Below are 17,750 nucleotides of genomic sequence, written 5' to 3' on the forward strand. Positions count from 1 at the left end.
CTTTCATAATATACTCTAAGAGTGAGCGTACTGTCTCTGATGTCATGGACACTGGGCTCACTTACTTCCTGGACTACAACACCAAAGCATAATGGGAATTGTAGTTGGTACCATTAGGAGAGATAAACAGGCACACGTTCATCAAAATAACAATGCTTCTACGGTCTCTATTCGTGTAGACTTCTTGTAAATGAAGTACAATGCAGATGTCTAACAATAATCTAACTCTGAGAGCGTAACATTAAGCCAAATGGATACGGGTCCATTTGGTTTCATTTTACAGTTGAAGATCTCTAGTGGTCCATTTGGTTGCCAACTCTCCATCATTTCATCATCATCGTTTTTCGACCGTGCCATTGGATTCCACAATGCCACCCACGCCAGACTTCCCGGTCCTTCATTGCCACCCCCAGTTCCTGCTTTACTGAAGCATGTGTCCCTATCGATGACATCATGTGTCCCTATAGCGATGACATCATGTGTCCCTATAGCGATGACATCAGGGAACGACAGTTTTCGACCTCTGGTCTGCTTTGAGGCAGGACTACCAGAGAGAAGATATAACCTCATTGTCAGCTCTGTAGCATGCAGTATATGGCCCGGCAAAACTGTGTTCTTCTGGATCGGACCAGTGAAGAAACACGGGGGAAGGTTGACCGTGGTCCCCTGGAGGGTACGGCCTACAGCAATGGTAGGAAAAAAAATATATTATTCATATTCGGAATATTCAGTATTCGGTTTTCGGCTAACTGTTTCCTATATTCGGTATTCGTTTTCGGCCAAGAATTTCCCTTTCGGTGCATCCCTACAACACACCATATATCTATACGTTACATGCGCACACACACACACACACACACACACACAAGCACGCGCACGCACACATGCACGAACACACGCACGCACGAACACGAGCACAAACACACACACACACACACACACACACACACACGCATGCACGCACTCACACAGTTAGGCCCCAGCTGTCGGCTCCAACTACAGTGATGAGTCAATTCAGATTCATATCGACAACATTCTGCTTCGGCTGAAAACTCAAAGTGATACAGCACAATGTTATATAAGGCCTGGGCACGCACACACACACACACGCACACACGCACACACACACACGCACACACACACATGCGCGCGCACACACACACACACACACACACACACACACACACACACACACACACACAGCAGCCTATATATATATATATATATATATACACAGATCAAAGGCTCACAGCATAACTGTACACGTTCTGTCCAGGATTTGGTCCACAGCCAACCGACCGTAAACGGAACCAATTAACCATAAACACACCTATACTGTCTGTCTGGGACTGTGTAGACAACAATTTACACACACACACACACACACACACACTCACACTCTTTCCCTCTCTCTCTCTATCTCTCTCTCTCTCTCTCTCTCTCTCTCGATTGAAATAAATTTAACATAACTTTATTAACAACAAAGCACAGGAAGATACAGTTGAGAACTTCAAATACATCATGGTCTGTTACTTTAGAAAGCCTATTAAATATGGCTTGTTTGTTTCCATTCGGTATCCTTCATATTCAACCCATTCTGACCTGAGATCAGATTCATACAAGGTTTCCACTGGACACACACACACACACACTGGTCTGATTAACCCATTCTGACCTGAGATCAGATTCTAAAAATGTCAAGTTGTTCTTTGATTTTTCAAAAATAGCAGACCTACAAGCTCGTAGAGCGCCACTCGGTGGCGCGCTACGAGCTTGTAGATCTGCTATTTTTCAATAGCTAAAGCATAACATGATGCTAACACCAAAATGTGTTCCCGTTCAGCATATGGGTTAATGACATACAAATATACAGTATAGGCCTATAGTGGCCTACTAAAAACATCATATAAAACTATAATAAATAAATAATAGGCCTAAACTCTCCCTCTCTCTCTCTCCAATTTACAATTAATCAGACGCTCTTAATCCAGAGCGATTTACATTAAACAGTATAACAAAAAGCATGGCAATACATCACATAATTATATAAAATGTAGTTTTGAAACATGCGTAAGCTATATAAGAACGTAACAGTGGAGTATCTATATAATGGAACAATACATATAAACTATATAGGCTACATATATACTATACTATACATTTAATACTTATGTACTATATGACGTGCTATGACTGCATACAATGCAATTCTATAGTGCTGTCTACATAACATGCTAAGTCTGTATAAAATGCTATCTAAGAGTGCTATCTAAGGGGCTAGGGCAAGTGCTCTCTCTCTCTCTCTGTCCCTCTCTCTCTCTCCCTCTCTCTCTGTCCCTCTCTCTCCCTCTCCCTCTCCCTCTCCCTCTCCCTCTCTCCCTCTCTCTCTCCCTCTCTCCCTCTCTCCCTCTCCCTCTCTCTCTCTCTTACACTCAATTTATGCATTTTTTTTTCTACTAGCAGCATTGGCACCAAACCGACCCCGCCCCCTCCGACTAGGGGATAATCGCTCGAGCAGCCCGTTCATTGGTGGCGCCCCGCGCGTCAATCACGGCTTCCCTGCCACCCCATTGGCTGCCGGGCTCGGATATTATCATTCCATCTCGTGCACTCACACACTGACTAGTCTACAGCCGCGCTGTGCCGTGCCTGCGTGCGTATATACGTGGTGTCCCTCCGCCGCGCGCATGCACATATAGACCCGTGTGAGAAGTGTTGCCATGTCTGCTTGTTTTCTTAAGCCAGTTTTCCCCCCAAAGTTCTTCCATTTGTACACTCTCAGAGTTACAGACCCATAAGGGTCCATTTGGTTCCATGTGTTACACTCTCAGAGTTACAGACCCAAAAGGGTCCATTTGTACACTCTCAGAGTTACAGACCCATAAGGGTCCATTTGTACACTCTCAGAGTTACAGACCCTAAGGGTCCATTTGTACACTCTCAGAGTTACAGACCCATAAGGGTCCATTTGGTTCCATGTGTTACACTCTCAGAGTTACAGACCCAAAAGGGTCCATTTGTACACTCTCAGAGTTACAGACCCATAAGGGTCCATTTGTACACTCTCAGAGTTACAGACCCTAAGGGTCCATTTGTACACTCTCAGAGTTACAGACCCATAAGGGTCCATTTGGTTGGTGGTATCATTTAGCTGGGGGACCCCCTGGAACCCCCTCAAGGACCCCTGGCTCAGGGGGGTAGAGTGGCCGGATGGGAACAGCAAGGTTGCTATAGTTCGAACCCTGTGGGCTCCCCCAGAGTTAGTGTCCAAGTGTCCTTGAGCAAGACACTGAACCCCAAATTGCTCCTGATGTGCAGGTTGGTGCCTCGCATGGTTTTCTGCCGCCATCGGTGTGTGAATGTGTGTGAGAATGGGTGAATGTAAAGCACAATCTATGTAAAGCGCCTTGGATAAAGGCGCTATATGAATATATATAAATGCACCATTTACCACTGGTTTATACTGATTGATTGGACATTGTATTACCAGTTTTTGTAGAATGGGTTCAGTTCTAAGACTTGTTTACGTCATGTACAATTCATCAGAACATTTAAAGACATTTAGGATAACAAATGTTGTTACATTTAAACCAGTGTTTCTCGAACGTCTTCACGTCAAGGACCCTCATTTATTTATTTATCCACACGGACCCCCATCTGGAAAAATAAAAGCTTTTTGCCAGGGAACCCTATACTAGATTTTTTTGAGTGGTGCAACCACAGCAATGTCGGTGTTCACCTATGTGTTCATGTAGGGGCGCTGTTGTGCCAGAAACAGAGAGAGAGAGACAGTGCTGCACTGTTGCCTGCTAATGAGAGAGAGAGAGAGAGAGAGAGAGAGAGAGAGAGAGAGAGAGAGAGAGGGGGGGAGGGGAGTTGCACCACTCAGTTCACATGGGTGTGATTTTCTTTTTGGGAGGGGGGGTGATTATTAATTAAATAAATAAATGACACTTTTCACGTTATGTTGGGGCGTACGTGTTTGTGCGAAATGTGTGTGTTTTCATCATAATGTTTGACCAAAATGTAACAAAATCAATGGTGAAGGTCCCCAGGAGCTGTTTTCACTCAGGGCCTCAAACCCGGTGGTCCAATTTCCCTGAAGGGCACCTGAGAGCCAAGGGTCCCTTGGGATGATTAATACATAAATAAATACATGAATGAATGGATGTTGATTCTTGATGGGATAGTGTTCTAGTTTTAGGCTTGTTTTCAGTTCACAGACCTGGCTTTGCGTTATGTCTGTCCCACAACCTGGCAACCCACCCCCCCCCCCCCCACCCTCCTGCCTGCGTGTAGACTGTATGCTAGCAGCAGTAGCTCCACACCGCACCGCACCGCACCGCCAAGCCCAGGCTCAGGCCACCGGACCCGGGCTGCTTGACTCACGTTGCCCGGCGTTGTTGTGTTGTTTCTCGAATCTCGACCCCCGCCCGCTGGCCCGACCCGTCCGGGGGCTCCACCGTCCGTCGACAGCCCCGCTGCCCCCCGAAACGAGCTCTCTTTTCCTCGGGGGAGGGACGTTGAACCCGCGGAGGGACGGAGGTCCTACAGTATCCCCCGGCTCTGCTAGCGCTGTGAGGCCGTGTTTTAGCAGCCTGCGCCTGGGCTGGGTTTCTACTTGGAGTCGCCCTGCTGGTGGTGGTGGTCCGCCCGGCGGAGGGATACACACACACACACACACACACACACACACGGTCGGTTTTTTGGAAAGAAGCAGCGACAATGTGGAGGCTGTTCTGTTGAAGAGAAGAGAGAGAGAGAAAAAAAAACATGTCTTCTTCTGCGAGGAGGAAAAGCAAATGGTTACATTTGTAGCCATTTGTAACAAACAGCGAGAAGAACAAACGGAGTTATTGTTATTGTAATGTTGGTGTTGTTGTTGTCGCCTGCTCGGCGGTGAAACATTGTATCGAGTTGTTGGCTTTATTTTTTGGAGAGAGAGAGAGAGAGAGAGAGGGGGGGGGGCGACGTTCTGTTCTGGTGGATATATTGTATCCATTCCTTCTCATCAGGTCCGGAGGGAGAGAGACATAGAGACACACAGAGAGAGAGAGTTTTTTTTTCTCTCCTTGGTAAATCCTCCATCAGAACTTGGTTGTTTTTCGGGTGTGTTTTTCTTCGGGTCCAACTCCGTGGATGACACGGTGTTCTCCTCCAGGTAAACCTCTAAACATTACGTTATGTTGTTGTTGCTTTTAGACTTTGTAAAACATGCCTATTATTATGAAGAATGTGTTGTTTAATAAGTGGAGTCTATTATTATGGAGAATATGTTGTTTAATAAGTGTTTGTTTTGTTGCATGTGTTGTAGTTTAGGAGTCTGTGACGGGGTTTTATTGTCTTAATTCGCGTTTAGTTATTTCAACTTTCTTTTGGTGTGTGTGTGTGTGTGTGTGTGTGTGTGTGTGTGTGTGTGTGTGTGTGTGTGTGTGAAAGAGAGAGAGTGTGTGTGTGACTGAGTGTGTGGCGAATGTGTTTCAAGTTGTGTGTGACTCTGTGTGTGTGTGTGTGTGTGTGTGTGCGCGTGCGTGTGTCCGGCCTAGTTTAAAGCTGTATAGTTTCACTAGTAGGCCAACATGTGTATTTTTGTTGAAAAGCTGTTAAAATGTGTGTGTGTGTGTGTGTGTGTGTGTGTGTGTGTGTGCGCGCGCGCTCGTGTCGTTTAAAATGCCTCCATAATAACATTATCACAGCATGTTCATCATTATGAGTGACTGGAGTTGTTAATGAGTTCTAACAGCACCATTATGACATGTCTAGCATACTTTCAGCAAATGTACACCGACGCCTTGACGTGTGTGTGTGTGTGGGGGGGGGGGGGGGGGGATGGCGTAGAAAACAAGACGTGCATTCTTGTGTAATTCTAAACATTCGTAGACACCTGTTGTTATCCACACATAATGATTGCATAATGATAATGATAATAATCTGTTTGAGCTGAAATCATTACTATCATATTTATTATAGATTTAGACTGCTGTACTTTTGGTTGGTTATAAGTTGCTGCTAGTGTAATAAATATTGTCCCCCCCAGCCTAAGATTGTAGACTCTGGGTAAAATACATCAAATGTCAGAATAGATAAGAATACAATACATCTACGAGACGAGAGTCTAAATCTTAGGCTAATTGTAAATCCTCTCTTTTTAAAACATCCCAAAAAAGTACAAAATGAACTTGACTTGAGTTTAATAATATAATATTATATATACCATTGTTTTTGTTATTATCCCATTAAGGACGGGAACCCCTTTTGGTGTTTTAACTAAGCATTATGTTATACTATAAGCTATTTTTGAAAAATCGTAAAAAAAAATGCGGCACAAATCTTTGAATATATATATTCTTTCAGAGCGAACGTTTTTTTATTTTTTACATCGGGCCTAAATGGGTTAATAATATGATATTATATATATATCATTGTTATTATTTAGTTATTACAGCCACCGTAACGTTAAAAGCAGTGAGAGCGAGAGAGAGAGAGATTATAAATGTGTGTGTTTGATAATAAATAATAATGGTCTGGAACCTCAACACCACTTTGCTGTCAAAGTTGAAACTTAAGTTTAGTCGCTGTTTTAAAAACGACCGAGGGACGGATGGGGTCTGTGTGCACCAGAGAAGAGGAGAAGTCTAATATTTAGACTCTCCTATAGAAGCATTCTGATATTTTCAATCCTAGAGTCGATAAAATTACGTCTAGAGTCTAACTCCAGTAGCCACTGACTCCATTCTCCTCCTCCAGAGAGAGAGAGAGAGAGAGAGGCAACAGGTATTTTAGGTTCCCTTTAAACAAAACACACACACACACACACACACACACACACTACTGACTGGCGTGTGTGTGTGTGTGTGTGCCCCATTGAGCAGTCACGGATAAACTTCCTGTCATAGGAATTGTTCTTTTGTTTTGTCTGTGACAGGGAAAAAAAAGCAGATTTCTGTCCAATCGGGTATAAAGGGAAGGGAAGGGAAGGCAGGCCCACTTGGTGGTGTGTGTGTGTGTGTGTGTGTGTGGGGCGGGGGGGGGGGGGGGGGGGGTGTAACTTCCATTTGTTAGGAGGGGCTTAGAAGCACTTCTCTTCTCCCCCATTTTGACCTCAACTCAATGAGAGCCTGGCGAGGCGAGCTCACATACGCACACATGCACAAACCCCGCACGCGCACGTGCACACACAAACACACACACACACACACACACACCCCAGTAGCGGGGAAAGTAACTTAAGTACATTTAGCCTGCTTATAAGTGCTGTACAACTTTTAGGTATTTTACCTTAACTTTAGTGTAGTATTTCCAATCTTCAGTACTTCTACTCCACTGCATCTCAGAGGCAAACGTTGTACTTTTTTACGTTGTAAAAAATGGCTTCGTTCTAAATCCCAACAGTTTTCTGAAAAATCTTATGTTTCTATGTCAGTGGTGTTCAAACTATTTCATATCAAGGACCCCCCCCCCCTGTAGGTCTGCTATTTTTCAATAGCTAAATTATAACATAATGTTTAAAACACAAAGGGGTTCCCGCCCCAAAATGGGTTTAAAGTTGGGATGTCCCGATGCACTTTTATCGTTCCCGATCCCACAATTTCTTTGTCGGCCTATACCGAATACGTTACCGAATACGATACCAGTATTGTGATCTCGTATTGTGTTTATAGCTATCTAGCTGTATATCTGGTGCAGACTCCTCACTTTTAATGTGCACAGGGTGACAAAACTTAAAACTGATATCTGTGTGTGTGTGTGTGTGTGTGTGTGTGTGTGTGTGTGTGTGTGTGTGTGTGTGTGTGTGTGTGTGTGTGTGTGTGTGTGTGTGTGTGTGTGTGTGTGTGTGTGTGTGTGTGTGTGTGTGTGTGTGTGTGTGTGTGTGTGTGTGTGTGTGCTAATAGCTAGCTACTACTGAGGCATGTGTTTTCCTGGACATATCGATTCAACTCAACCTTTTGGCTTTACTTGTATTTTGTCTTTTGTTGTTTTTTCTCGACTACCATCCAGGTCAGGATTATTAGGGCTTCCCAAGAGCTCTTTATTAGCCATGCGTCGTGGGAATTAAATGCAAGTTTAGTTTTTAAAACTTGTGGCTAATTGGCGTGCTAGCAGCAGTGTGAGGCAAAATGAACAGGTATTTATGACATATTTATACACCTTTTTGGGGTAATGGTACACACTCACTCAGACACACAATACACATAAATACACATAAGAAAGTTGTTACATAGTATTAGAGTAGTTGGTTTACTGGTTTACTGGGACGCTATACACTCTCTCTCTGCATTCTATGATCCTATAGTTTACTGAGACACTACACTGTCTCTCTGCATTCTATGATCCTATAGTTTACTGAGACACTACACTGTCTCTCTGCATTCTATGATCCTATAGTTTACTGTCTCTCTGCATTTTATGATCCTATAGTTTGAGACGCTACAGATGGGGGCCCATTGGGAGTCAAAAGGTTGAGCACCACTGACAAAGAAACATAGGGTTTTCAGAAAACTGTTTTTCTTAAATCTTGTCTCGGGTCCAAGGAGGGGTTAAGGAGGCTAAAGCAGGTTTATGTGAGTCAGAGGAGACTATAACCCAGTAAGTTATAATGTTGTGAGTCAGAGGAGACTATAACCCAGTAAGTTATAATTTTGTGAGTCAGAGGAGACTATATAACCCAGTAAGTTATAATGTGAGTCAGAGGAGACTATAACCCAGTAAGTTATAATGTGAGTCAGAGGAGACTATATAACCCAGTAAGTTATAATGTGAGTCAGAGGAGACTATAACCCAGTAAGTTATAATGTTGTGAGTCAGAGGAGACTATAACCCAGTAAGTTATAATTTTGTGAGTCAGAGGAGACTATATAACCCAGTAAGTTATAATGTGAGTCAGAGGAGACTATAACCCAGTAAGTTATAATGTGAGTCAGAGGAGACTATATAACCCAGTAAGTTATAATGTGAGTCAGAGGAGACTATAACCCAGTAAGTTATAATTTTGTGAGTCAGAGGAGACTATATAACCCAGTAAGTTATAATGTTGTGAGTCAGAGGAGACTATAACCCAGTAAGTTATAATGTGAGTCAGAGGAGACTATAACCCAGTAAGTTATAATGTTGTGAGTCAGAGGAGACTATAACCCAGTAAGTTATAATGTTGTGAGTCAGAGGAGACTATAACCCAGTAAATTATAATGTTGTGAGTCAGAGGAGACTATATAACCCAGTAAGTTATAATGTTGTTAGTCAGAGGAGACTATAACCCAGTAAGTTATAATGTTGTGAGTCAGAGGAGACTATAACCCAGTAAGTTATAATGTTGTGAGTCAGAGAAGACTATAACCCAGTCAGCCAGGCATCTCCAGCTGAGCTCCCGAGGGCAGAGAGAAGAAGTACCAGTGTGGCGTTGTCGTTTAACCATAGGTCGTCATTCAAGACAGGCACCTGTTTAGATGTGGCTTCAGCAGGGAAAGTCCTCAATGATGGCCTGTTGACGCAGTGGCACACACGCACATGCGCGCACGCAAGCACGAGGAGCAACAATTCTGGAATTCCCTACAAGGCTGAAGGTTTCATTTTACGCTCTCAACAGTTAAATATCTAATAAAGGGGGGTCCATTTGGTTACCAACTCTCCATCATTTAGCTGGGGACCAACTGGGACCAGTGTTGTTTTTTGTCGACTAAAAACTAAGACGAAAAATGGTCATCGACTACCTTTTTTCAATGACAAAAACTACATGTAAACTAAATGAATACTAAGCTATGATGAGTAAAACTGAGACTAAATATACTGACAATTTTGTCAACAAATAGAAACTAGATTAAAATGTTGGGAAGGGACTAGTGGACAAGATGTCCAGTATAAGTCATTTTGCACTTGGTTGCATGCTGAAAATAGCAGATCTACAAGCTCACAACGCGTCGCAAGCTTGTATATCTGCTATTTTCAGCAAGTGTAACATCTTTCATTACAACGGCATCAAGGCCCACCGAAATACATTTTCATCGGCTAAATCAACTAGATTTAGTCGACTTAAATCACATGACATTCGGTCCACTAAAACACTAAAACATTCCAGGTGACTAAAACTAAAGGAAGTCTCAGTTTATGAGTCCCACTTCAACAACGTCATATTTTGTTGTTTTTACAACTCCCATTTAATTGTATATGGTTATAATGTGGTTATATTATATTCATGTAGAAAACGGAATAAGAAATTATTATTATAACTAAAGCTAGCAAAAAAAAAAAAAACTAGAATAAACAAATAATGCTCTACATATTTTATATTACTCTGGCTATAATATGTATTTATTTTGTACACATGCTGAGTACAGTTAGTGCATCCCGTAGATGCAGAGGTCGTTGTTGTATTGCGTCCCTTAAACCATTTTGGGGCGGGAACCCCTTTTGGTGTTAGCATCATGTTATGCTTTAGCTATTGAAAAATAGCAGATCTACAAGCTCATAGCGTGCCACCGAGTGGCGCGCTAAGAGCTTGTAGGTCTGCTATTTTTGAAAAAATCTGGAAAATGTTGTGCAGATCTTTGAATATATATATTCTTTAAGAGCGAACATTTTTAACTCAAATCTTTGCTTCTAGGGAAGGTCCCTGGAACAACATATTTTCAGATGGGGGGGGGGGGGGGTCGGAGGGGGGGGGGGGGGGGTCGGAGGCCAATTACATATCATTGTTGTGGTCCTTGACATGAAATATTGAGAACCACTGATATAGAAATATGAGGTCTTTCAGAAAACAAAATACATTTAAAAAAGGCATTGTTTTTTATTTCGACGTCAGGCCTAAATGGGCTAAACTATAAACTGCATTTTTGGGATGCCAAACGCACCCTATTTTAACCCATTTTGGGCGGGAACCCCTTTTGGTGTTAGCATTATGTCATGCTTTAGCTATTTAAAAATAGCATACCTACAAGCTCATAGCGCGCCACCGAGTGGCGCGCTACGAGCTTGTAGGTTTGCTATTTTTGAAAAAAATCAAAGAACGACTGACATAGAAACATACAGCTTTTTCAGAAAACTGTCATTTTCAAACAGACATTTTTTTTAGAATCTGATCTCCGGTCAGAATGGGTCATCCTCTGCTTACCCGCAGCTTCCCCAGCCCAACAGCAAGCGTTGTTGTGTTTATCGGACCTCCTTGTCGTAAATGTGTGTCCAAAGACGTGTCAACAACATCCCATCTCTGGGGACGGTCATTATCTGTCAGTCATCAGCTGTTGGTCTAGTTGACCGTCCATTGATTGATTCTAGGCTGGTTGTGGTGGCTCTCAGGGGGATATCCTCCAAACGCTCCCCACCCCCTTAGGGGGATGTGATGACGGGGGGGGGGGGGAATACTTTCACTGTCATTTAATTAACCCAGAAAACATGCCACTTAGGAGAACTCTCCTCATGTCCTCCCATTTACACTTACGTAATCCACTACTGAAGCATGTGTGTGTGTGTGTGTGTGTGTGTGTGTGTGTGTGTGTGTGACTGTGTGTGTGTGCCTTCGGCCTGGTGGAGACAATAAAACATACTCTCTCCCCATGCCTTCGGCCTGGTGGAGACAACAAAACATACTCTCTCCCCATGCCTTCGGCCTGGTGGAGACAATAAAACATACTCTCTCCCCATGCCTTCGGCCTGGTGGAGACAACAAAACATACTCTCTCCCCATGCCTTCGGCCAGGGCTCAATACATATGTGGCCAAATTTGACTGAGGGACTGCCATTGGATTTTTTAGAATTTTCGTCTATATGATTCCCATTATGAAAGCAGGGAATTGCAGGGAATCATAGCTTAACATTTACATATTGGTTGTTCAGTTTGACCCACCAGTTTTGGAGATATGGCTTATAGAGTATAATGTCTTGCAGAGAAATGGCGAGTTGAGAAAACAGGCTTGGAAAGGTTCACTTCTGTGGTCTCTAACATTACACCTAGCTACATGTTTAAGCATTTATTTCAATATTTACATGTCTTCTGTGGTCTCTTACATTACACCTAGCTACATGTTTAAGCATTTATTTCAATATTTACATGTCTTCTGTGGTCTCTAACATTACACCTAGCTACATGTTTAAGCATTTATTTCAATATTTACATGTCTTTTGTGGTCTCTAACATTACACCTAGCTACATGTTTAAGCATTTATTTCAATATTTAAATGTATTCTGTGGACTCTAACATTACACCTAGCTACATGTTTAAGCATTTATTTCATATTTACATGTCGATTTCAGCTCTGACGTTTATTTCAGACATGCTCTAGTATGTGAAAAGTCTGCCTGTGATATTAACTCAATTTGGATTTAAAAAAACAAACAATAAAAATCAGTTTTTTTCCTCTCCTGAACAGTCAGTCTTGCCGCATGACATGACTATCTCTGTTATCAAAAATATTCACATATGGGCTAATTTTGGAGGTCCTTGACATGAAAACCTTTGAGCACCACTGATATAGAGCGTCGCAGTCCCGTCCCCAATGCATTTTTCCCATAGACATTTCAAAAAGTATTTATTTAAAGACCTTTTAAGCGTCGTACGAAGCCAACTCGAGTCGTGACAAATCATGACTACACACACAATATTTTGGACAACACAAATAATTTCATGGACAAAAAACCACAAAAAAAGTGTTGTAACCTGCCGTTTTTTTCTACTTTCTAATTCTTTGTTTGGCCCGAAAAATTGTGTTTGTTGTCATGATTTGTCACGACAAGAGTTGGCTTTGTCCGCAGCGTAAACGTCTTTAAATAAATACTTTTTGAAATGTCTATGAGGAAAATGAACGGATAATAATTTCCTGAGCCCTGGTGGTAGGGGGCGAGACTGCGACGCTCTATAGACATGTTGATATAGAAACATGTTTACTCATGCCAATAAAGTTCCATTGAATTGACATAGAAACAAGGTTTTTTAAGAAAACTGAGGATTTAGAAGACATTTAGTAGAAAGTGAACGTGTCGTCCTTCTTACAGTCACGCAGTGAGGCGGGATCATCCCGGTTCTGGTGGTGACGCAGTGAGACTGGAGCCCCCTGGTGGTGGGTGTGGGAAGCAGCAGAGACTGGAGCCCCCTGCCGGTGGTGGGTGGGGGAAGCAGCAGCAGCAGAGACTGGAGCCCCCTGCTGGTGGCTGGGGGAAGCAGCAGCAGCAGAGACTGGAGCCCCCCGGTGGTGGGTGCGGGAAGCTGCAGAGACTGGAGCCCCCCGGTGGTGGCGGCTGCGGGAAGCCGCAGGCTCCGCCGCAGCAGAGAATGGCCGCCGTGGGAACGGACAAGGAGCTCAGCGACCTGCTGGACTTCAGCGCGGTAAGAAAGAACCACGTTACCCACAATGCACCTGTCCTGACCTGAACACACTTCTACTGCTACAATAGAGCGACAAAGTCCTGACGTCACTCGCTCGTCCCCTCGATTCCCACTGGTTCACGGAAGTAGTTTATCTTAAAATCGTTTCATATAAGCATTGTGGCCCAAAATAAACAAGCTGTCTCTGCATTATTGTCAGGGAGGTGTCTCTGTATCGTTTGCGACCGTCAGTCACTCATATATGATACAAATGTAACTAATTCAGTAGCAGTAACAATAGTGTCAACAGTCAGTTGATTCTTAATATCCATATGAGTGCAACGGCCCGGGATGACATGTTTATTTTTCAAAAACAGTTCTTATATGAGGCTATCTAAAATCCCCTTTTGGGGATTATAATGCACATAAAAAGTACATGAACCTGTGGATTTGCATCCTCTACTGATATTGACATCAGTCTTCCGTAGCTGAATTTCAATGCCCAGAATCTCGTCCACTCGCTCACTCACTCCAGCATGGTGGTGTTACGGTGAAATTGGTGACCTGCTGAAATATGTGACTATGGTGTAGACATAACGTTAGTGTCCGAACGTAAATCATAGCGCGTTGTTTATTAGCAGCAGAGTTCAACATGGCGCTATCGGCAACTTTTTAAAAACACCTCCATGAAAGTTATGTGAAGTACTGGATGCACTCTTTTTGGTGGCTCATTCACAGAGCTGCGGCAGAGCGCCCTCTACCGTAAACCCCTCGAAAACGAATCGCGACGAGAATCTCGACATCGGCGGTCAATGAGTTTAACCTCTTTCTGTGCCCATGACGACTTGGCCGACGTTTTCTGCGTACAGTCGACCGCTGGCGGGGGCAGTTTCCCTAGACCAGGGGTTCTCCTCAACGTTTTTGGCTGCTGGGGACCCCCGGAAATGCTTTGGCCATGTCTCGCGACTCGCGAGTTCTCCGGTATCCCTTTCAACGGAATGCCATTCGATGTGCGCATGCGCGGCACGGAAAGAGTTCAGATCAGATCCTCTGAGAGAATGATGGCTGGAATTGACTCTTACTTTTTAAACCACTTTAACGCCCCACTCAGAAAATGTTCCAAAAGTATTAAAATAACCAATCTGCAAGCTCTCCAAGGCGTTGCGAAGCTTGTAGGTCGGCTGTTTTGTTGCACCGAGCTATAACGACTCGCCAATGAAACTGCGTTAAAGTTAATAAAGTGGTCGAGACAATGGAGTCTTCTAGGTCATCATGGGAGCACATAGAAGCCTAAACAGATCACCTGGTCGCTCTGAAAGGACGTCCTAAAGGACGTCTTAAAAGACGTCTTAAAAGTTAAAACGTCTGAAAGGACGTCTTAAAAGTTAAAACCCAACACATTCATTACATTGAATGTGCCGTTGCCGTTGTTGTTGGTGGTGGTGGTGTTTTTATTCCCAATGTTTTGTCATTCCAGATGTTCGCTCCTCCCGTGTCCTCTGGGAAGGCCCGGCAAACGTCACTCGCCAGCGGCCATTTTGGTGCTTCAGGTAAGGTTACCAGATGATCTGTGTCCCCCACATTCACCCATTCACACACATTCACACACCTTTACATAGATTGTGCATTTCATTCACCCATTCACACACACATTCACACACCTTTACATAGATTGTGCATTTCATTCACCCATTCACACACACACATTCACACACCTTTACATAGATTGTGCATTACATTCACCCATTCACACACACACACACACACACACACACACACACACACACACACACACACATTCACACACCTTTACATAGATTGTGCATTACATTCACCCATTCACACACACATTCACACACCTTTACATAGATTGTGCATTACATTCACCCATTCACACACACACACACACACACACACACACACACACACACACACACACACACACACACACATTCACACACCTTTACATAGATTGTGCATTACATTCACCCATTCACACACACATTCACAGACACACCTTTACATAGATTGTGCATTAAATTCACACACTGATGGTGGAGGAAACCATGCAAGGCACCAACCTGCCTCACCGGGAGCAATCAGGGGTTCAGAGTCTTTGACACTAACTCTGGCGGAGCCCACAGGGATCGAACCGGGAACCTCTAACTCTAGCAAAACCCACAGGGATCGAACTGACATGGTTGTAATAAAATGTGTTTTCCTCACATTTGAGAAAACTGTTGTCAGGTTCTGGTGTGTTCTGAAGGTTCTGGTGTGTTCTAGGGCTGCAACTAACGATTATTTTCATAATCGATTCATCGGGCGATTATGTAAACGATGAATCGATGAATCGGATCATGGCACCTTTTTGCAATTACTTAAAAAAATTAGCTTCAAGTTATTTTAGGCATGTTGTAACTAACAACCAAATTTTCGGTGCATCCCTAGTTGACGTCCTCGAAAGTATAGTAACACTGACCTGTGTGCGTGCGTGTGTGTGTATAGTTAACGTATAGGGATAAGAGAGAGGGGGGGGGGGCGTTGTATTTCTGGTGTTTCCTTTGAAGGGGCCTCTTCACACTGAAGGTGTTCCATTGTTGGCAGCCTTGAGGTGCGTCGGTCGGCGCCTCGGCTCAGGCTTTAACAAAAAGACGTTGGTTTGTTCCGCGGCCGTTATCAGTCCAACGGCTGCTGCCCTGTCTTTGTTTTCACCTCCAGCGCTTCACACACGGGAGAGGAGAGACCGCCGGCCACACAATGCAGCGCTGGGCTGGGCTGGGCTGGGCTGGGCGCGCGTGGAGGACAAAAGACAACAGGTCACACAGGAGAGGGAAAAAAACACACAAAACACGAGAGTCAGCCAGCATATGTGGGCTATGCGGGGGTATTGGTTTCAGGATCACAGACACCACCAGTCACACCCCCTACTGCAGTGGTCCAGGGACCACCCCCTACTGCAGTGGTCCGGGGACCACCAGTCACACCCCCTACTGCAGTGGTCCAGGGACCACCAGTGGTCCTTGAGGGGGTTCCAGGTGGTCCCCAGCTAAAATAATGATGTATAGATATTAGAGATTTACCTGTTGAGAGCGTAACATGAAAGCAAATAGACCCGTAAGTTTCACGGTACGCTCTCAACAGTTAAATTATTGTTAAATAAACACTACAGTGTCACACAAAAGTAGCAAATATGCATGCTCGAGACACGGTGCGAGTGGGCACGTTGTGAGCTTGTAGATCTGTTACTTTTGATGCTTTTGATTTCATTTAATGCATTAAAACAAACTCCCCAACAAGTTCTCAGAAACTGTGAAAATGGCTGATCTACAAGCTCAGGCCTCATGGTGGTGGATGGGCTCACTGGGAGCTGATCTACAAGCTCAGGCCTCATGGTGGTGCGATGGGCTCACTGGGAGCTGATCTACAAGCTCAGGCCTCATGGTGGTGGATGTGCTCACTGGGAGCTGATCTACAAGCTCAGGCCTCATGGTGGTGGATGGGCTCACTGGGAGCTGATCTACAAGCTCAGGCCTCATGGTGGAGCGATGGGCTCACTGGGAGCTGATCTACAAGCTCATGATGCATGGTGGAGCGATGGGCTCACTGGGAGCTGATCTACAAGCTCTGGCCTCATGGTGGAGCGATGTGCTCACTGGGAGCTGATCTACAAGCTCAGGCCTCATGGTGGAGCGATGTGCTCACTGGGAGCTGATCTACAAGCTCAGGCCTCATGGTGGTGGATGGGCTCACTGGGAGCTGATCTACAAGCTCTGGCCTCATGGTGGAGCGATGTGCTCACTGGGAGCTGGCGGAGCAGCTGTTTGCGGTATTTATCGTACAAAGAAGTACACACAGTGTGTAAGGCTGAAGTATTTAAACGAATAACGTGGTTTAAAGATATCAGATGTTATCATTCGTGGTGGATCTTATCTTTGAGAAATAATTTCCTCCAGTACTTGGCAGTACACAGTAGACAGTAGTACACAGTACAGTATATCATTTGTGTAATTTGATAAGGGGACTTTGTGGTATTTCACAGAACTTAAGTTTTAACCAGTGTGTGGTCACTGTGGTGTGATGATCTGTGATCCTCTGACCTTGTGGACTCCCATTTCCCTAGAAAGTGTTCAGTGCGTCTATACTGAGTCACTTTGATTAGAGTTTGTTGTGTTTGCATTGTTGTGTTTTAGCGTGGATTACGTCAGAAACTGTCAAACGTTGTGAAAATAGTCGATCCTACTGCGACCCCTTGTGACCTTGTAGATCGGATATTTTCACAATATTTGGAACAAGGTCAAACTAAATGTGATGACTACAATTCCCACGGCTTGTCATGGTGAGGGGATATGATATGATTACGTTCTGGGGTCCCCAATTAAAATATGATTTTTTCGGGGTGTCCTCAGTTCAAATATGATTTCTTTCCCGGTCCCCAGTTAAAATATAGTTATTTTGGGG

The 17,750-nt window shown here is 44.0% G+C and overlaps 1 protein-coding gene across 3 annotated transcripts in view; it reads left to right on the forward strand.

The window, feature by feature from the left end:
- Positions 1–4,313: 4,313 nt before the first annotated feature.
- The window catches only part of LOC308325470 (transcription factor E2-alpha-like), a 64,698-nt gene continuing 51,261 nt past the window's right edge, over positions 4,314–17,750 (forward strand). For 2 of the 3 annotated variants that reach the window (XM_080777963.1, XM_080777964.1), the window contains exons 1-4: positions 4,314–5,161; positions 7,999–8,125; positions 12,983–13,313; positions 14,770–14,842. In XM_080777963.1, coding sequence (XP_080634089.1) covers positions 8,118–8,125; positions 12,983–13,313; positions 14,770–14,842 — 412 coding nt within the window. In that variant the 5' untranslated portion in view covers positions 4,314–5,161; positions 7,999–8,117. The remainder of the gene's footprint in view (positions 5,162–7,998; positions 8,126–12,982; positions 13,314–14,769; positions 14,843–17,750) is intronic. The other variant, XM_080777965.1, reaches the window with a different exon arrangement.

This window comes from Protomyctophum bolini, assembly GCF_963924005.1.
Source record: "Protomyctophum bolini genome assembly, chromosome: 12".
In the NCBI taxonomy this organism is placed as follows: Eukaryota; Metazoa; Chordata; class Actinopteri; order Myctophiformes; family Myctophidae; genus Protomyctophum; species Protomyctophum bolini.